Source organism: Xenopus laevis, chromosome 3S (assembly GCF_017654675.1).
Source record: "Xenopus laevis strain J_2021 chromosome 3S, Xenopus_laevis_v10.1, whole genome shotgun sequence".
In the NCBI taxonomy this organism is placed as follows: domain Eukaryota; kingdom Metazoa; phylum Chordata; class Amphibia; order Anura; family Pipidae; genus Xenopus; species Xenopus laevis.
The window spans coordinates 42,570,697-42,593,384 of NC_054376.1; the positions used below are offsets into that span (position 1 = coordinate 42,570,697).

At 39.2% G+C, this 22,688-nt stretch overlaps 1 protein-coding gene across 2 annotated transcripts in view; it reads right to left on the bottom strand.

Annotated features, from left to right (window-relative positions):
- Positions 1–22,688, bottom strand: part of LOC108712833 (synaptic vesicle glycoprotein 2B) — a 46,802-nt gene that overhangs the window by 14,235 nt on the left and 9,879 nt on the right. For both annotated transcript variants that reach the window (XM_018255308.2, XM_018255306.2), the window contains exons 2-3: positions 5,301–6,000; positions 1,206–1,386 (exon numbers count right to left, since the gene is read on the bottom strand). In XM_018255308.2, coding sequence (XP_018110797.1) covers positions 1,206–1,386; positions 5,301–5,835 — 716 coding nt within the window. In that variant the 5' untranslated portion in view covers positions 5,836–6,000. The remainder of the gene's footprint in view (positions 1–1,205; positions 1,387–5,300; positions 6,001–22,688) is intronic.

Sequence of the window (22,688 nt, forward strand, 5' to 3'; positions counted from 1 at the left end):
TGGCTTGTCAGCAACATGCTGCTCCCCAACACCTCAGATGTTACTCCCAGTGGCCTCAAAGCAGGTGCTTATTTTGATGAATTCCTGGCTTGGAGGAATGTTTTAGTTGTATAAAAAACACATGTTCTGCCAAACAGAGCATCCTGAAGGCTGCCAGTTCACATAGGGGCTAAAAAAGCCACCTAAAGCCCATATAACACAAATTATATACAAGCTTTGAAAGAGATGTCCACAGCAATATTAACCTGAGATAAAAATGAATGACTGGGTCATTGTGTGAAAATAAAAGTGTTAGGAATATAGATGAGGGATGTTGGATCTCACATGCCATCTATATTTGAAGCTTGTGTATGCAAGTCATTTTAAGCTGAGTGCTGTCCATGGTACTGAAGCAAATTGTGTTCAAATGAGTAAGTATATTGTCTACTGGACTTAAAAATCCTCAACATCCTAACCAATCTAAACAATTAGGGGCAGAGATTACCTGCTCCTTAATTAACAAATTGGATCCTGTTTAGCAGACCAAGCAAATTGTGTCACAAAAGAACACATTTCGAAGAGAAAGAGTTAAAACCAAGCATTATGCTTCTTTGGTAGGCTCCTAATCTAGCAAACCAGGAAAAGAAAGGCACATGAAATGGCACACCTGAGGGTATTCAAAATAATTCTTTTCCATTGCATTCCCTTATTCAGAGTACATAGAGCCATATAGTTTGAGAATGCTATATTAGCTCCTAAACGTTAAAATAAACAACTGTCTCATATAAACTTATAACCAATTTTTCACCATTTTCAAGAAAAGAGTCATTGTTGTCTGACCTAAACGAAGTTCAGGCTCTTCTCCTTATTTTCTTTTTCTGGAAAGCTCCCATGCAGCTCAAAGCCACCAGTAACCCTATACTCTCTTGCTCAGGCAATAAAACAAGAACACATCAAAACTGCACAGCAGGCATTGTACAATGTCTGACATATGAATTCACAGAAAAAAACGTCCAGCTACATTCAATATCCCCTGCTGTTGTTCCAGGATTTTAAGGGGGTATAATGGACTTGCCCCATCAAAGGTAGGGTTAAAATTGCTGCTTATACAAAAGACACCTAAATATGAAATAAACTAGTTGAGGATTACTTATTCTATAATGTAGGTGGAAATTAATGTACCATACTGTACATATCTCTTGAAACACTGAAGATAGAATACTTACCCAAACCCCGATATAAGGCGGCAAAAAATGAATAAGCCATATCCCTGCATAAAGGAAGAGACAAATGAAAAGGCTGCATTGATGGCGAGTGAGATAATGAGACATTTCTTCCTTCCCACTTTATCTGCCAGTCCTCCCCAAATGAATGCACCGAACATCATGCCCAGGTACACTATTAGCCCTGCAGGCATAATAAGAAATTAAGATTTAATGAAACGTTATATATAACATATTGTTATTATTTATACATTTATTTACTTACGAAAAATAGTGATTAAATGAATGATTAAGCTGTGCCTTTACCATTAAAGTGTGCACCATCTGGAAAGAGGATACCCATACTTAACTTAAAGGGCCAGCATAACCCCTTTTTAAACATGAGTCCAATCGCCAGAATTTGTGCTGAAAATACTTTTGCCTATGTTCCAGTTTGCAGACATGCAATTACCATGTGACTGAGCAGCATGGCACGTCAACAGATATTAATAACGGAAGTCTGGCTATTATGAAGATCTCTTACAAAAACCATTTTTGTTACAAATGGGGCTGTTATCATTACAGTAAAGAACAGAGATTTAATTCAGAGCTGATAACATTTTAATTGATTGTCTTGACATTTATCATGTGCATATGTCAATAAATAGCACTCAAAACAACAGAATCTATGTAATTCAACTACAAAGGGTGAGCCGTATACACCAGCTAAGGACATTAAGTGGTTATAAGGGAAATCAAACCTGGCTGCTTTGATATTTAATGAGAAAAGGGCATTGATCTGCACTACTGCTGCTCTGGTTTGCCAATGCCATTCCAGGAAAACTGCCAAACTGTAACAAGCATATGGCAAGGGAAGAGGAATGTTCAACAAAGGCAAATATGATGATCTGTACCTTGTCTTCTTCTTCTATTTTTTTTGTATTTTTAATTATTTCCTTTCCTGGTTTTTCTATATAATGCTAATGTTAAGCATCAGCAGTAGCCTGTAAACAGATTCATTATGATACTAGGCAGTTATTAGTCATTGCTAGGAATGCACTGATCAGGCCCGGATTTGTGGAAAGGCCACCTAGGCCCGGGCTTTAGGGGGGGGCGGCATGCTGCCCAACCACACCCACATTGGTTCAAAAACACAGGGGATGCGCTGGATATACAATCATTTTTTAGATTTCCCGTGCGCCAACCCCCATTGCTCCAGTCCAGATGATGAAAATTTGCACAAATAAAGGGGAGGGGATGAGGTGATGAACGGCAGTGGGCCTCGGGGCACCCACTATGTAAATCCGGCCCTGCACTGATTCCCGGATTCGAGACAGGATTCGGGCGGGATTTGGCCTTTGTCAGCAGGATTTGTCCGAATCCTTGTGCCTGGCCAAACTGAATCTGAATCCTAATTTGCATATGTAAACTAGAGGAGGGAAGGTAAATCATGTGACTTTCATCACAAAACAAGGAAGTAAAAAAAATGTTCCTTTCCTGGCCCTATTTTGCATATGCAAATTAGGATTCGGATTTAGTTCAGTATTCGGCCAAATCTTTGACGAAGGATTCGAAGATTCAGACAAATCCAAATAGTGGATTTGGTCCACTCAACCTTTTATGTTTTATCCATGGTTTTTCTTTCTTTCATATTTTATGGATACTCCCATTGACGAGGAATGCTGGCATTATCTGCAACTCTGCAGCAATAAAAAGCCATATAAAAAGAGGTTGGGCAATATAGTGGCAATATTGTAGCACCTTACTCAAACAAGCTGTAACTATTGGGATCCAGCTACAGGATGCACTGTGCACCATTATCCATGTGAAGCATACCTGTACTTTATAACTTTCTTTAATAATTTTTTATGTATTTAAATGATGTATTGTAATGCATTTAATGTATATTTGAATTACATTTTCTATCATTATGCAAAAAATAGTTTTTTGGTTGTGTTCCCCTTTAAATATTCCCTCACAATTGTATTTAGTACGTGAGATTACCTATACTGGATTAATTTTGAGTATCTCTGGTTTTAAGAAACCCCAGGGAGTCATCCCTGCGCTGGAGGGGATTTAGGGCATTATATAAAATTAGGTGGGCTATAGATGGTTGTAAAGAGGCTTGTAGCCAACAAGCTTAGGAGGCAGTGGCTACTAAGGAAAGGCTAAAACTGAAATTCGAATACAGAACTCTAACATAGTATTGCTAATACTTTTTTCCCCTCAAAGTGTGGGTTCTGCCTTCAATTGGTGCTGGGCTATTCCCCTAAAATTTATTTCAGGATTATAGCCAAAACAGTAACAAACTGCGATCATTCTCAGAATGTCTATGCGATACCACCTTGCACTAGGGAAAACCTTTCCTATTCATTCAATATGCAAGCATGCTGTTTGTGTGTATAGGAAAAGGAGTTTCATTTGTGAAATAAGACTCTCTCTATATAGATAGATAGATAGATAGATAGAGAGATAGAGATATATATATATATATATATATATATATATAATTTGTAGTACAGGCTTGCATACACATTCTTTTTCCATAAATTTTTATTTTCATTTATTCATATTCATATAGCTCTGTCACATTTATTCATTGGATTCTGTGATCCAATGGAGCTTACAATCTAGGCTCACTATTAGGGATGTAGCGAACTGTTCGCCCGCGAACTAGTTCGCGCGAACTTCGACCGTTCGCGTCCGCCGAATGTTCGCGAACGTTTGGGAACGTTCGCAGTTTGAGTCCGCGTTCGATCGTTCGACCATTCGACCATTCGAATTCCTTCGACCGCTAAAAATCGAACGATTTCCATTCGTTCGAACGATTGTAAGCATTCGATCCAATGAAAAGCATTCGATCGAATGGCTTTGATCGTTCGATTCGAATGAAAATCCTTCGATCGAACGATTAAAATCCTTCGATCCTTCGATCGAACGATTTTAGCGGGTGTTCGAAGTTCGCGAACTGTTCGCTAACGTTCGCATTTTTTGCCGGTGTTCGCGAACGGCGTTCGCGAACACCAAATCGGCAGTTCGCTACATCCCTACTCACTATCACATTCACACACAGCAGGGTAAGGAGCCAGTTAACCTGTATGTTTTTGGTATGTGGGGGAACAGTATTGCCTGGATGAGACCCACAGAGACACAGGCATGGTCATCCTGGGTGAGTGGGACAACAGGAAAACATCTAGTGGGTCCCAGTCTTTATGGGCCCGGTCAACCCAGACCCACTCCCTATGGATGATGCGGATGCTCCCCCCCACATATTTACAGTCATTAAAGAGGAGGTATAAGGTATGCAGAGTGATCCAGAGTGAGCAGAGAAAGGGGGAAGGCAAACGCCAGGAGGGGGAGGGGGTCCTTCTGGTATTCTTAGAGCTGTTTATATACTTTTATATATAATATACATAATATATATACCTCATCCTAACTTTTTTTTTCTAGCTGCAACCAACCAAAGGCAGTAGTCCTTTAAAAATGGCCAGAATCCGTTAATTGAAATAAATTTGGCATGTGTTTTATGTCTGCAGTTTGGACTTACACCTGAGCCACCTATATGATGTCCTGGAATTGGATGGCCACAAATCGTCACATACTGTAGCAAACAAAGTGATCAGCACAAACTCTATCAGTAAAATCATAGCAGTCTGGGGGTTGATAGTCAATCTGAAAGTCAGGCAGTTAATTACTAACTTATTATATACAGCATTTACAGTATATTGGAGTAAAATCTAATTACAGTTATAGATAGTGATGGGCGAATTTATTTAGCAGGTGCGAATTTGCGGCGAATTCCCGTGATTCGCCGCCAGCAAATAAATTAGTCCATTTTTTTTGGCGTCAAAAATGAGACACCAGTACCATTTTGCGGGAAATTTTCCGGTGAAGCAAAATGCCCAAAATTCGCCCATCACTAATAAATAAATTATAGGGGATCGGAACAGCCTATCTACCTCTAAAACAAACACAATATTAAACCTAATAGTACTTTCATATTGAAATCTCCAGCACCAAATATCATAGTATTTTAAACTCTAATTACATGACTTTTTTTGGTATTTGAAGGCAAACATCAGACAAAAACAAAATTAGCATTCCTGTATCAACACATACCCAACATTCCTTTATTTGAACGCGATAAACACATGTCCTTCTCGGCGCTGGGAAGAACAAATCCCACGACAAATACTTCCACCCCATCAGCCATCAGTGCAAGCCCCAAAACAAAGAAGAGGGTCCACTGGAACCGACCATGCCCACATTCCTGAATTATGTTCTCATACTGATAAGCCAGCTGTTCTTCATCCTCAATTCTTTCAGCAATGATATCAGCTGGGTCTTTAAATTCATCTCTTATGGCTGATGCTTTATGCTGTCTTAAATCATCAGGGTGTGGAATACCCTGGTATTCGCCTTCATATATTTCATCGTCTTCGTCGTGCCCTTCCGTCGCATCACTCTGAGCATCTTCATCTTGATTGACATTATCTCCACTATAATAAGCATCATTTGGTGAATAACCACCATATGTGTTGTCTTGATACCTGTAATCATCCATGGCTCTGTTGCTAGTTTGTCTCTTTACCTCTCGGGCTATGTCTCTTGCACCTTGGTAAATACGTGAGTTATCTCTATATCCATCATCCATCTCTTTTTACTTATAGTATAAGATAAAGAAATGTCAAAATAACTGAAAGGTAAAACTGAAATTGCTGTATATCCAATTAATTTATTTGAAAAAGATCCATGAATTGCTTTATCAGACAACAGCAGAAGATATTTTCTGGTGCATCATGTTGAGTAGAATTCTGTCCTGAGAAAACAAAAATAAAGTCGAAATATTGGTATCTGCATAATAAATTCAGGAGAACAAATATAATCTCATGGTTTAGCAACCTTTTAGAAATGATTAAATAGACAACGGATAATGAAGATATTGACTTGAAGATTAATCCTAACAACCACAATTAAACCAAGTTATTGTCAAGGCACAAAAAACCTTGCTAAGCTTCTTATATAACATTTTCACTGGCAATGATTTTATAATGCCAAAGATTGACATTCATTACTGTCTGACAGGTTTATCTGTATGAAACGTTTATTTGAATGCAATACAATATTGTTTGGAATTTTTAAGATGACCATAAAATATTTGTATATATATTTATAGTATATTTTTTTTAAGGTCCAGTGCTATCCAGACAAATTTTAGGATGCATCATATGTTAGAAACCAAGATAATCATACTTATACAGGGATGGGATCTCTTATCCAGAATGCTCGGGACCTGGGGGTTTCCTTAATATGGATCTCAATGTTTTAAAGGGATTCTGCCATGATTTTTATGATGTAGTTTTTATTTCTAAATTATACTGTTTACACTGCAAATAATTCACTCTTCAATATAAATTTCATACCTGAACCAGCAAGTGAATTTTTTTAGTTGTAATATTGGTGTGTAGGCAGCCATCTCAGGTCATTTTGCCTGGTCATGTGCTTTCAGAAAGAGCCAGCACTTTAGGATGGAATTGCTTTCTGGCAGGCTGTTGTTTCTCCTACTCAAGGTAACTGAATGTGTTGCAGCGGAACCTAGATTTTAATATTGAGTGCTGTTCTTACATCTACCAGGCAGCTGTTATCTTGTTTTAGGGAGCTGTTATCTGGTTACCTTCACATTTTTCTGTTGTTAGGCTGTTGGGGGGAGGGGGGTGAGACCACTCCAACTTGCAGTACAGCAGTAAAGAGTGACTGAAGTTTATCAGAGCACATGACTGGGGGGCACCTGGGTAATTGACAATATGTCTAGCCCCATCTCAGATTTCAAAATTAAATATAAAAAAATCTGTTTGCTCTTTTGAGAAATGTATTTCAGTGCTGAATTCTCCTGGAGCTGGAAAATTTGATTATTTGAGTCTGGGAGACGGTCTTTCCGTAATTCTGAGCTTTCTGGATAATGGGTTTCCAGGTAACGGATCCCATATCTGTAATAATAGTTTGGTATTAAACAGAAAGGATGATACCCTTGATTGTTTAACTTCTAATTTATTCTCTTGATAGTAGCTGAGGTCTTATTAAAAAATCAGTGTGGCCAAATTTGTTAATTCAAAGAGAAAGAAAGAGCACCCCGCCTCTATCAATTATAATAGCTAGTCTCAAAGGTTACTACAATAGTAATTCCACATACAACCAACCATGGGATTTCAAACACAATACCTGAGTGACAACACCAATTTAACCACTTTAGGAATTAATTGGTCAACTTTACTTAACCTAAACATTTTCCAGTTTGCTGCCCAGTTTTCCAACTTAGACAAATCACTCTGCAAAGTGGCAGCATCCTGCATGGAACCTATAGTTCTGCACAATTTAGTATCATCTGCAAAAATAGAAACAGTACTTTCAATGCCCACCTCCAGGTCATTAATAAACAAGTTACAAAGCAAAGGACCTAGTACAGAGCCCTGCGGTACTCCACTAACAACACTGGTCCAATTAGAAAATGTTCCATTTACCACCACTCTTTGTAGTCTATCTTTTAGCCAGTTCTCTATCCAGGTACTAGGGATGTAGCGAACCGCCGATAATGTGTTCGCGAACGCCGTTCGCGAACACCGGCAAAAAATGCGAACAGTTCGCGAACTTCGAACATCCGAAAATCGTTCGATTCGAACGATCGAAGGATTTTAATCGTTCGAATCGAATGATTGAAGCCATTCGATCGAATGATTTCATTCAATCCAATGGCTTAGATCGTTCGATTCGAACGAAAATCCTTCGATTTTAGCGATCGAATGGTCGAATGATTTTGACGCGAACGCCTATTGGCGAACGTCGCGCGACGTTCGCGAACTTGCGGCGGACGCGAACAGCCGATGTTCGCGCGAACAAGTTCGCCGGCGAACAGTCCGCGACATCCCTACCAGGTACAAATACTATGTTCCAGGCCAACATTCCTTAATTTAACCAGTAACCTTTTGTGTGGCACTGTATCAAATGCTTTAGCAAAGTCTTAGTAAATCACATCAGCCTTTATACATTTTTGGCTAACTAACTATATTAGAAACATTTATTATTTTGCACAGCCTATCTATTTACACTGAACAATTCCTTTAAACATTTTTGGAAGCAAAACCAGCCTATTGGGTTTATTTAATGTTTACTCGATTTTCTAGTAGACAAGGGATCTAAATTACAGAAAGATCCATTATCCAGAAAAGCCCTGTTCCTGAGCATTCTGGATAACAGGTCCCTTACCTATATTAATAGTAATTATCTTTGCCTAATAATGGCATACCCTATTAATGGAATGGAAGTAAATAAAGAAATATGTACACATACAAGTGTTTCACTAATAGTATTCAAAGTATTGGATCAGAAGACACAACCGACAAAGAAATTGTAAATATATCTCATCTAGTGATGATCAAATGTGTCCCGTTTCGCTTTATGGAAAAATGTGCAAAACTGTGGGAAAATATCACGATACAGTGTTAATTCATGAAAAACAATGAAGTCAATGGATGTTTTTTCACATAAAATGAATTGGTCAATTGGAGTTTTCTGCAGTTTTTTTGCTTTTTTTTACCGATGGTGATGGCGACACTTAGAATTTTTAAGTGAACACTAATTGCTAATGTGATGACTAATGGTCCCTTGTTTACATGGACACTTGTGGGCACATTTATTGATTTGCGAGTTCACATAATTCATGAAATATATTTTTTGTGACGCAAAAAAATAAAACTCTCACCAACCTGCCAAGTTCACTGGAAAAAATGCATTGCAGAAAATACCCTCAATCAAGGCAAAATATGAACACAAGGATTTATAAATCTGCCCCTAAAGGAACATTTCTGGAAAACAAAAGACATAGCATTGGACGAAAATAATATATTTGAGATAAAGAAGTAACATTTCTGTAACCATATATAGAAGTGAAAAAAAAACCAAGAGCAATGATTACTTGGACCTGTATTAGAAAAAGGGAATTCTTATTTGAGGCAATAAGGGTGCCATTTTGGGATGGGATCCATTATCCGGAAACCCATTATCCACAAAGCTCCGAATTACAGAATGGCTGCCTCCTATAAACTCCATTTTATCAAAAAATGGTTCCATTTGGGTTCATACTGGGTTCATTTCATGTTTACATTAATTTCTAGTAAACATAAGGATTGAAGATCTGAATTATGGAAAGATCTGTTATCCAGAAAACCTCAGGTCCCGAGCATTCTGGGTAAAATGTCCCTTATCTGTACTTGCAATAAATTACTTGCAGAGAGTCAACATGGTTTTCTTTTGAATGAGAAGGTTGATTTGTTAGATGAAATGCAATTTACCTCTTTATAATATGCATGAGAAAATGGTGGCATAAATTATGTAATGGCTTCAATAGCCACATGGTCTATTTTTTAAAGAGCTGCAAAGATAATATGCTGAAAATTTATGAAAGTAGATATAAATATTTCAATATGGATCTTAAAATAGAAATAAGACACATTAGCAGAAATAGTAGGCAGCTTGATTTTATATTACACAATGGAATTATTTGTATTCACTAGAGAGAGGAGTTCATAATTAATCTTTGGAAAATGTACATAATATCGCTCTTGCTGTATGTGCTGAAAAAACTGTGCAACCTTAGTGAAAGGTTGTCTTTGAACTTGAACAGTAAATAATAAGCAAAGGTTTTTGTTTCTCTTAGGAAAATGGTACTATAGTTATAAATCAGATACATCACAATAAATAAATGGATATTCCCCAGGCATATTTAAAGGGCAGCTGTAATTTATAATGTTTCTGCTCAGCATAAGAACAAACCTTCACTAACATAATTCTGTGTTTTTTTTCTGTGTATAAGATATAAGATCTGAACAAAAATAGTCCCCTGAAGATCAGGGTGTCCTGTTGACCAGCCACTATTCTCCTCCTGAGGACAAAATGTCTCAAGTCCCAGAGGACTGCTCCTACTTTAGCTGTGGCTGTTAATAGAACAATAACAACAGAGGAAGATGACCATGTAATTATAGGTAAACCTTGGAGGAACCATGACTGATAAATCCAACATGATGACTTATTTCACTCATATACTCATATAACGTTTTCTTGTATACAATTGGTTGCTGTTTATTTTATCTGAACCATCAATATTTCACTCTTTGCCTACTCATTATAGTGTGATCCTGTCTCTTTGGCTGTAGGTTTAGGGCTTGCAAACCCAAAGTGTCTACTGGCAAATTTTATCTATAGGGATATTACTCTTATCTGACAAGTCATTTCAATATATTTTTGTATAACAGGTCCTTTTAAGCAAAGTTTTAAGCTCCCCTAAAATAATTTGGAGGCATAGGATTTCCAGTTATGCCATTGCTGTGACAAGCAATTAATAATGGGGTTTTCTGCTTCACTAGTGAAATCTAGCCATGCCCCTTGCCATTAAGACTATGTGTGAGCAGCTACAGAAGATGGTAAGGGCTCTTACACATGAGCGTTCTGACCTGCGCTCCCCCCGCAGGAATAGACGCAAGTCATTATTTGAAATGGGGCTGTACTCACTCAGGCGCGTGTAGGCGCCGAACGCAGGAAAAATGCAGCATGTTGCGTCTGAACCTGCGTTCGGTGCCTACACGCGCCTGAGTGAGTACAGCCCCATTTCAAATAATGACTTGTGTCTATTCCTGCGCTCCCCTGCGGCTGAATGCCAAAAAACGGAAAGCAGGGGAGCGCAGGTCAGAACGCTCATGTGTAAGAGCCCTTAGGATGTTACAGACAATGAAAGTTTACACAAGTTTGAAACTGACAGCAGGGTCAGTAACACTTTCACAGAAGTCAGGAATCAATTATCCACTAAGCAGTAAAAACTACGCTCTTACAGTTTGATACCTCAGCAGCTGTAGAAGCTTTGGCCCTTAAAGATACTAAGGCCAGCAAAATATAGCTTTGCAGCATACCCTAACACACAATAATATAACCTTCACCCAACCCTGACCAACAAAATATTTGCCATTTTATGACTCGCACCCTGCCCTTACCTAAACCTTTAGTGGAGAAAGTCAAAAATGCCATGTTGCCACACAACCACCACCTCAAATCTTAAATCTATGCATACAGTACTCACTGCTTAAAGGAACAGTAACACCAAAAAATTTAAGTGTTTTAAAGTAATGAAAATATCATTTAGCGTAGCCCTAAACTGATCTGTTTGCTTCAGAAACACTACTATAGTTCATATAAACAAGCTGCTGTGTAGCAATGGTGGAAATTGAAAAAAGGCTATATGGCACAGGTTAAATAGTGGATAACATATAACATTATGTTCTAGAGAGCTAATCTGCTATCTGATGTGTAATCTGAGTGTTTTCTCCTTTGAATGGCTGCCCCCATTGCTACACAGCATCTTATTTATATAAACAATAGTAGAGTTCTCTGAAGCAAACACAGCAATTGTACCAGTGCAGGGCAACACTGAATTATATTTGTATTACTTTAAAACACTTTAATTTTTTGATATTACTGTTTCTTTAATATAAGAGCACAAAATTGAGCATAATGGTTGGCAGAAGAGATCCAGCTGATGAGCTTCCTCAACATACAAGTTGGTGCAGTTTTCATTTACGACCAGTTCAGTCCATCTGCTACAGTATATGAGGTATAGCTGCCCTCTGCCTCTCTCTTTCCTTACTTTGCTTAGCCTACTATTTTTCTTTTGCATGCTTCTTCTGATATAGGCATTATCAGTAACACCAGTTGGCAGCTACAAGCTTCTATCATAAATAACCAGCCCTAATCTCAAACTGCCGAAAACCACAAAATCCACTTGGTGACCACCATCAACTAACAATAGATAACTGACAAGATATGGAAATAGTTAGCTAGGATACATCACTGCTACTCCCCCTTTCTACTTAGCCTAGATTAGAATATGCTTAGACAGGCTATGTATGTAGGGGTGCTGCATCACACTCACACTCTTTACAAAATACTTTATCAGAACTTTGTGCAGTGATATCGCTGTCTGCAATAAACCATGAGGAGAAATAGATTTTGTCACTTAATCAGGGTTCCACCCATGAACGAGTAGTATGGGACGCAGGCAAGGCATTTGCGCGAGGGGCGTATGTCTCGCTAATTAAGGCAGCTAGAGTTCGGCAGGATGCTGCTCTAGAGTCTCTTCGGGAGCAGCTGGGAGCGGCAGAAGCCGAATTTATAAAAGATCCAAATGATTCACTGGGAGAAGCCCTGGCGGCTGCGCAGAGGGAGGTTAATTTAGCGTATGTCAATAAATATTCGCAGGGGGAAGTTCAGAGAGCCGCTTTCTGGTATGATAAAGGGGATAAAAGTGGGAAACTTCTCGCCATCCTTTCCAAGGATCCCAGGCAACTAACCTCAATCCCTAGGTTGACAGCTGACGGGGGCCATGAAATTCGAGGGCAGGATCAGATCTTAGGGGAATTTGTTGATTTCTACACTAAGCTATATAGTTCTAGGAGTGAGTGTACGCCTGATACTATGGATCATTTCCTATCCAGTACCCCTATTCCTAGACTTTCTCTTGAGGAGGCAGAGGGTCTTGACAAACAGATAACTGCGGAGGAGGTGGTTGAGGCGATAGGGATGTTTCCCAATGGTAAGACCCCAGGTCCGGACGGGCTCCCCATGGAATGGTACAAGGCTAATAAAGAACTATTGGGACCCAAGCTCAGTTCGATATTTAATGCAGTCACACGGGGGGCTCAGTTGCCGGATAGCTCCAAACTGGCTACAATTACCCTTATTCTAAAAGACGGGAAGCCGGCTGATAAGTGTGCATCATATCGCCCTATTTCCCTGTTAAATTCGGATGTTAAAATATTGGCCAAAATACTTGCGAATAGACTAAAGGGGGTGATTGAAAGTCTGATCCACCCAGATCAAACAGGGTTTATGCCGAATAGGGCCACCGATGTCAACATAAGGCGCTTATACACTAATTTGTGGGCTGCGCATGATGTTATGGGTGAACGAGTTGTTGTGTCACTGGACACTGAAAAAGCCTTTGACACTGTGGAGTGGCCCTATCTGTGGCCGCTTTTGCGTAGATATGGGTTGGGAGATGTATTTGTTACTTGGGTTAAAGCACTGTATGCCTCGCCCAGAGCCAGAATATTAGTGAATGCGGAACTGTCACAGGAGTTTGTGTTGGCGAGGGGCACGAGACAGGGGTGTCCGCTCTCGCCTCTGCTCTTTGCGTTGGCCATAGAGCCAATAGCCATTAGAATTCGGAATAACCCTGATATTGTGGGACTTAAACTACAGAGGCTTGAAGAGAAAATCTCCCTTTATGCGGATGACATGCTGGTGTACCTGGCCGACGCAAAAAATTCCCTCTCAGTATTGTTGCAAGAAATTACTGCGTTCGGACAGTTTTCGGGTCTCAGGGTAAATTGGGGGAAGTCAATTATATTCCCGATAGATTCGAGTGTCCAAAGAGACCAAGACACGCCACTTCAATGGGTATCCTCATTCACTTACCTGGGGATCAGAATCCACCAAGACCCTAAGAAATATGTAGAACTGAACTTGGCCCCGATTATTGGTTCCCTGAAAATTAAATTACAGCATTGGGCTAATTTACCCTTATCCCTTCCAGGTCGGGTCAATATCCTTAAAATGATATTCCTCCCCAAGTTCATTTATGCGTTCCACAATGCACCACTTACGCTCCCGAAAGCCTGGTTCAAGCAACCTGAGGCAAGTATCAGGGACTTTATTTGGGCAGGGGAGAGGCCTAGGGTCAGCATGCAAATGTTGCAGGCTCCGGTTAGGAAAGGGGGACTAGCGCTTCCTGACCTCCAACATTATTTCTATGCTAGCCAGTTGGTTTATGCATGGTGGTGGCTCCATCCGGACCCCAGTAACCAAGCTACAGTAGTAGAGGCGGCTGTAATCTCTTCCTTCGAAGCTCTAGCCAACCAGCTCTATAGAGGTCTACCCGCTTTGTATCCACTGACCCCCCCCATGAAAACAGTAATCCAGGTGTTTCAGAAGATTGTAGTGTCAGGGCATAGAAAATCTCATGCCTGGTCCAGGTGGACCCCCCTCTGGGGTAACAGTACACTAGGAGAATTCAGAACCTTGCCTGAAGTTAGTTTCTGGGCTAATGCTAAGGTGAAATACTTAGGGGATATAATTGGTGCTGGTGGGCTGAAACAGTTTGCTCAGCTCAAGGAGGAATATGGCATCCATAACCAGATGTTTTTTAGATTCTTACAGTTAAGACACGCTTTTCGGGCCCAATTTCCAGAGGGGTCCCCACAGGTTACTGAGTCTACCCTTGAACGCTACCTCCGTAAACCCGACTTAACAAAGCCCCTTAGCTGGTTCTATGCAATTGTGCTCCAAGAGAACTTTAATCCCATACGTCAGGTGTGTAGGAAATGGGCCTCTGATTTCCCATCACTAGACGAAGAAACTTGGGCAGATATACTTGAACAGATTCCAGAAACGAATATATGTATCAGAGATCGCTTTATTCACATCGAATTCTTAAATAGGGTGTATTTAACCCCACACCGGCTGGCACGTATGTATCAGGGGCATCCGGATGTATGTCTTAAGTGCAATGCCGAAGCTGGCACCTACTTACATGTTTTCTGGGGCTGTCCTAAGATTCAGGATTACTGGGCCGCAATACTTAGATTTATATCTACATTTTTGGGACTCCCTAACATTAGGTCTCCGGAATTTTGCCTCCTTGGACTATTTGAAGGTCTGCCTCTACCCTCTAGTGATAGACTATGCCTGCAGCAGTTGCTCCACTATGCCAGGAAAGCCCTTCTCTTGACTTGGAAAGCTCCTGAACCTCCTACTCTTGGCTTCTGGAAAAGATTGGTTGATGATACCCTCCCTAGGCAAAAACTGACGTATGCTGCCAGAGGTTGCCCTGAGAAATTTGGGAAACTCTGGGACAAATGGCTGGCTATCCCTTAAATGGTTACGGTAGCTAGTCGGTGGTTGAGCACATGTAAGTTTTTGGGTGGCTTGACAGGGATGTAACTATGTAAATGGAGAAGCTCATCTTGCTTGCCTTTCTTCCTTTTCTTTTCTTCTATCTTATGTTAATTGAAAATCAATAAAGAAAATCTTTTAAAAAAAAAAAGAAATAGATTTTGTACCCAGAAATATCAATCAGCTCAAATACAGGATTCAAGAAGGTCAGTGGCCTACAGTATCTTGAATATGTAGTACCCCTTTATAGTTTTCCACTTGACCATCAAGATAAGGGGGTGCCCAGCCATCAAGGGGCTTCACTTTGCCAATGTCATGGAGTAAGTGTCCTTCTTTACTGATGATATATTATTATATTTAGTGTATCTCCTAACCACTCTCCAAGACTTCGGCAAAATACCCTAGACTCTGTTATTAATTGGGGAAAATCACAGCTATTTAGTAATGGCCCTGTCCCTCATACACCACTTCCCCCATAGACACAGTGGGTCACATTATTTTAGTACCTCGTGATATGGATACACCCGGACCCCAAACTCTTCCTCCAACTCAACCTAGACCCTATAACTGACTCCTTATCTCAAACCCTCAAGAACTGGGCTAAGCTACCACTTACACGATGGGGAAGAGTAGATATTTTTAAGATGATATATACCTGCCCGAACTCCTCTATATATAACACAACACTCCATTCACTATCCCTCACCTGTTCTTTTAAAAATTAAATAGAATCATAACTCCATTCATCAGGGAAAAAATTAAATAGAATCATAACTCCATTCATCAGGGTCAACAGCACCCCTCGCATTTCCTGGGAAAGACTAACAGTCATTGATAAAGGGGGCCTGACACTGCCACACTTCTACTTTTATTACCTAGCCTCCCAAATTTACTATATCCATTGGAATGGAGCCATAGAGGATATCCTCTACTCTCCATTCCAAGCTAAGCTGCTATCGAGACTTTATGGAGAGATTATTGGAACAGTCAAACCACCCTTTGACTGAGCCTACTGCTTTTGGGCGCTGGCAATTCCAGGACTTGACTATGAGAAATGGGAGGAAGTCACAGGCAATGTCTATAATTTTTCAATATCAATAAAAGGTAGGCTCATACCATACAAATCCTCCACCAAACCTACATAACCCCACAAGTTTTTGGCATGAGACAAGACAAATCGCCTGGGGCCAGTTTTATCCATATGACCTGGTCCTATTCCCCCCATACAGGAATTCTGGGACCTTTAGCCAAAGCTTGAATTTGTTCCCTGGCTTCCTGCTATACTGCTAAAAAAAATTAGATATATTCTACCATCTTTTTATATCACTAGTCAAAGGGCTGATGTTTTAAACATTGGGAAAAATATTAAATCTTAAAACCCAGACGGCTGTATTTGTGATTTCTAGCACACCTTTGGATTTAGTGATTTGATTTTGCTTGCAGATGTCATCAATAATCTCAATGTGACAAGGCTTTGAGTAAATAAAGAAGAAAGATATTACATTTTGGGTTCCTTTACAGACCTTATCATTTTGATTGATGTTTCAGGAGGCAAGGTAGTAATTTACCAATTACCCAGGCTGCAAATAAATTGAAGGGGAACATAAAAAAAAACCTTATTGGAGGCAATTATATAGTGAGATGGCAGGCTCTGACTCTGTACTCATATTTTTTGCTACATGAGGGAATTATTTAAAAGATCTAACATGTTTGCCGCATACAAATATATGTGCTCAGACTACAAAAAAACTTGTTCTCCTGTTTAAATACTTGAATTATATCTCCAGAATAAAGATTTGCAGTGCTTTGGAATAGAAAGCTTTGCTATCACTTCATTTATCCAAAACATTTTGAATTTAAAAGGATCTGGACAAGACAAATGCCAAAGTGAAGAACAGTTGAGTTCTTTCATTTGCCTACAGCCCTGCAGCAATTTCTCCTTGAAAACATTTAACTCATGTATTTACCAATCTATTTACATGTATTTGATTTGTTCATGTCACAATGATATAACATATTTGATATAATATGATAAAATGCTGTCACGTTGCATTTAAGTTATACTGTAGCTCAAATGCAACCATTTGGTTCCCCTCAAGGTATAGTTATTAAGAAATAATTATGACCTTCTTTAATGAGCATGTTAAATGCTCCATTGTCCTTCAGCTATCATATATATGGTTTAGGGGTAAAGAATGCTTCCTAGACACATGGACAGAGCGATTAAGACACTGATATCATCTGCTAAACCAGGGAAAACATGAGATATTGAAACGAGAGGTAATGCAAATGACCCTCACAGCTTGGCCAATCAGATCTTAGACTGATTGTTTAAAATAAACTGAGCTACCTAATACTATCTCTAATATTTTGTGGGATATGGTCCCTTTAATAAAGGTTTAAAGACTTGTTTGCTGATGTCCTATGTTGGACAGTGCATGGTGCATCCACAAAGGACAAAGAGGAGCCACAGCAGCTCCTCCCTGTCTGCTGTTCCAAATCCAGGCCATTGGCCCAATGAACCAAACAATAAAAAGGTGACCATGCCATCTATGGTGCCACGTAAAGTATCCATTGATTTGGCCAGAGCTGGTGTTAAGGGTCCAGGAGAGGTTCTCCGCCAGGTGTACTCCAAGGAATTTAGTACTCTTGACGATTTCCACTGGAGATCCATCAATGTACAGTGGAAAGTGATCACCATGTGGTCTCCTGAAGTCAACAACTATTTCCTTTGTTTTGTTCGTGTTCATAGACAGATCGTTAACTTTGCAACATTCCAGCCATTTCACCTCTTGTCTGTATGCTGACTCGTTGTTCTTGCTGATGAGACCCACAAGGGATGTATCATCAGTGAACTTAATGATGTGATTCGACCCCTGCCTTGCCACGTAGTCATGAGTCAGCAGTGTGAAGAGCAGTGGACTGAGCACACAGCCTTGAGGAGCCCCAGTGCTCAGTGTGATGGTGCTGGAGATGTTTCTTCCCATTCTGAATGCCTGAGGTCTCTTGGTCAGGAAGTCCAAGATACAGTTGCAGATAGAGGTGTTCAGGCCTAACATGCTCAGCTTGACACTCAGGTGCTGAGGAATGATTTTATTGAATGCTGAGCTAAAGTCTATGAACAGCATTTGTACATACGTGTCTTTATTGCCTAGGTGAGAAAGTGCCAGGTGCAGGGCAATGGCATCGTCCGTTTAGAGATTGGAACGGTAGGCAAACTGCAGTGGGTCCAGAGATGGTGACAACAGGCCTCTGATGTGTCTCATGACCAGCCTCTTGAAGCACTTCATTATGGTGGATGTTAGTGCAATAGGACGATAGTCCTTGAGGCAGGACACATAGGGTTTCTTTGGCACAGGAATAATGATGGACTCCTTGAAGCACTTCGGAACAACAGCAGTGCTCGGGGAGATGTTGAAGATGTTGGTGAGAACATCCACCAGCTGGTCTGCACATTCTCTGATCACTCTACCAGGGATATTATCTGGTCCCGCGGACTTCAAATAATTAAAGACCTTTACACAGAAATCAAAGTATGCTATCCCCATATTGTATAGTCCGGTTTAGTGCAGAATAACATTTCCCTATATTGTGTGCCGGGAAACTTTAATATACCACAGGCCCAGGGCAAATATCTCATTCATGGGCCATCACAGCCACCCCCAATAAATATGTGATATGTGTTGCCCTCAAGCTAGTCAATAATGAAATAGTCTGTACTCACTAATGTGAGCTAGAAACCATGGGAATGGTACAGTGTCATCACAAAAAGGAGGGCCCAACAATAAAAAGGTTTCAAAAAGCATTTCCTCTACAAATGCCAGAATAGTTTTAGAATGCTATAATGTTGCCCATTAGGAGTATATTGCAAGCACCACCGAGTATCACATTTAAGTAACCAAAAATACACAGGAGAATCATTCATCATGATATTATTTTGTTTTTTAATAAATTAAATACTTCAAGAACAGTTTTGTACTTTGTATGAAATGCTACTTGGATTTAGATGTGTGTTTCTTTAACAACTTTATCATTCCCCAATTTCAGATTGCAGATGTGGGTGAAGCCTGCTTTTTAAGAACATATAGACTAGGGGTCCCCAAACTTTTTTACCCGTGAGCCACATTCAAATCTAAAAACAGTTGGAGAGCAACAAAAGCATAAAAAAGTCCCTTGGGGTGCCAAATAAGGACTATGAACTGGCAGCCTAAAGAAGGCTCTACTTGGCACTATAATTAGTTTTTATGCAATTAAAACTTGCTTCCAAACCTGGAATTCAAAAATAAGCCCCTGCTTTGAGGACACTGAGGACATGTTGCTCTCCAAGGGGTTGGAGAGCAACATGTTGCTCACGAGCTACTGGTTGGGGATCACTGATATAGACCTGTCTTTGGCACAATTCACAAGGGCTCACATTTCCTTATCTGTCTCATTTGTTGACAAATTAGAAGGCATGCTCTCATTGCCAAGCTTTGGCCATAGATGCTACAGTTCCATACTGTCCATAACGATTGTAATGCAGTTGTTTATTCATTCTTTATAAGGAAAGAGTGATGAGTATATTAATTGAAATCTAACTATAACATGCATACAGATGTGTTCCTCTAACATATAGGTCACTTTTCTCTAAAAGAAACTTACACATAAAAACGAGTGCTGAGGAAACCCATTTTATGCTGCTTATCTGATCTAGTTGTATTAGCTCATTGCAAGTAGGGGAGAAAGAACTTTAGTTTATGTACATGAATAATTCACAGTGCTGGAGCTGCATGATGATGTCAGTGTTTAGGGAGGAATTGATTGTTCTTCTGCAAATGCAAAGCTTAAGAACACTATTACATTACACTGATGCCTTGCACTGTTAGAAGCCAAGGAGTCACCTGATGCACTCTCCAGCCAAGTGCTAATGAGTCTGTACTGATACCAATTATACATGTAAGGGGTTTCTTCAACACACTGGGAAGCATCATTATTAGGCTTGGAAAACAATTATACAACATTATTTTGTTCTCATGAATAACTCAAAATACTGTGGTTCTGCTTTCAGTATAGCATACTACTATTTATAGCTTCTGCTGCTGAAGGAGAAAAATGAAATGGAAACCCAAGGAGAATTAACGTCTGCTTAAAATTTCGCATTTCAGTTCCATATGACCATTTTAGTTAAACACAAACACAGATTGTCTGTTTTATCAAAGGCATTACCCCCTTGCCAAAGTCATGATTACGTGTTCCTAATGTTTTCTTTATGCCGTTAAAAAACTCCTATCTATATAACCTTATCTTGGGATGGATCACATTGTCAAGGCTAAACACACCTAAAATAAAAACAACTTATTATACTTTACTTAACACTATTGCAGATTACATGATTAATGCAAGAGCCAGTGCATAGCACAAAAGTGAGCACAATCTTCTGTTCATCCAAATACTATGCACAGATATACATAGATATAAATGCTGCTGTAGGTGCAAGGTGCAGAGTACCAGACACACAGAGGCAAGGGTGCCCTAGAATTAACAACCTCTTGAGGAGCTGCTACTTGCAGAGCTCCATTTGCACTATACATACTGTATGACATGCAATGCTGATTCTAGTGGTTTTAGAAAATGTTAAGCAGAAAGTAAACCCAATGATATGATCAAATCATCAAAACAACTTGAGTGTTATATGCCAAAGTGGGCACATATTAGCATCTGCATTTGTAAACTGCACTAACTCTAGAATTCTGGTAAATTACACTACATTGTTGGTAAACAGTATGGAGCTTTTCGCCAGTTTTTGTGCTTTTCCCTTACTGTTAGAAACTGAGTCCTAAATGTACAAGTGAAAGATAATGGAAATTATTTGGTATTGAGACTTATAGCTAAAGAAGAAGTGTTGTAGAAAAATAATAATTATTATTATTATGCTATAGTCCTGCTACCATGAGTTTCTTTGGCCCACTAGAGCCCAGTGACTTTGGCACAGTTAAAAGAAAGAAAGCTTGGTTTGCTTCCAAAATAATATTTTAGGTACAGTTTATACTTTATAGCAAAGTCTTTTTTACTACTTAAAAGTGCTAAGCAGTCTGTCTCAGGGAAAATCCATCAAATACAAGTTTGGAAGTTCTCTAGCACCATTTGTTTGAAATCATTATCTTCATCAATATGGTGGCCCTGAGAAATCACATTAGAGAACAGTCTGGTACCCTTTACATCCTGTCTTTGCAACTACACAGAGAGAATATTTACATAATCCATGACACTTGGCAATGCTTGTTGGATTCTACTGGATGACAAGATTGCTAACATTTCTCCAGATACATTTACAAGGATATTGGCAGACAGGAGAAATGTAGGGGGTTATTTATCAAAGTCCGAATTTATTTCAACATGTTCTGCCAAAAACTCTGATTACATCCGCACACGTTGTGTCCACTTATTTATTATTAGATTTTTCCAAAAATGTGGTTTGCGGGAAAAAATCTGAATTACATAATTTTCCACCTGAAGACTCTGAAGCTTTTGTATGCTTTTTTTTACAGAAAATTCCGAAATCTTTGGGGTATTGCACGAAACACAGCGCACATCACAAAATCATTGGGACTTCTCCCATTGACTTAATATCCAACCTCGACAGGTCTGAGATGCCGGATTTTCTGATGCAGACTTTTTCCATCCTCAGGGTTTAAAAAATTCTGAAAAATGTGTGATTTTATACTAAAAAATCTAAAATTTTTCTGGATTTTTGCATTCAGAGTTTCTTAAATTGTAAGTTCTGTGGCAGAGTTTCTTGTCACATCTCATTTTTCCAGAGGGGACATAAATGAAGATAAATCAGCAGACACACAGTTTATTTCTTTCACTTCCACTCTCTTCAGACTCTTCTGTATGAATGTTCCGATAGGCTGCTTACTGAATTAGGCATACATATACTCCTACCAAAAGTCCAACAGCATGTTCAGCGATTCTTCTCTGGCTTCAGTAGAGCCTTTTGTCCCATATATTGTATAGAGAATAATGTACCCACTATTGTAAAATATAAGGAAATTATAAAATACAGAGGAAATCTGTGAATCTATAAGAACTCCATGGTAACTTTCAATATCCTCATGCTTTACAACATTATTTATTATAATACACAGGATTTAATGATTCATATGACATCACTAAGTAACAATTATAACTCATGACATCACTAAGCACTGCCTATAAGGATATAAATGGTTCTTGTGTATTACTGTATATAGAGATTGGCATACAATAAAATATTATGTAATATTAAATATTGTAAAATATGAGAATATCAGAAGTCATGAAGGAGCTCCAAGACCATATAAATACATTTAATTGAACTAAAAGGTAAAGTCTAATAACTTTAAAATTCACAATGCGGGGTAAATTATTTTATATGTTATAATATACAAATTTTAGTGAGTCAGACTAAAAAAATTATTAGTAGCAAAAAGTAGCAAAAAAAAATTATTTTGCTATTAACATGGATTTTTTTCTGGGTTCCTTTACATTAAGTCC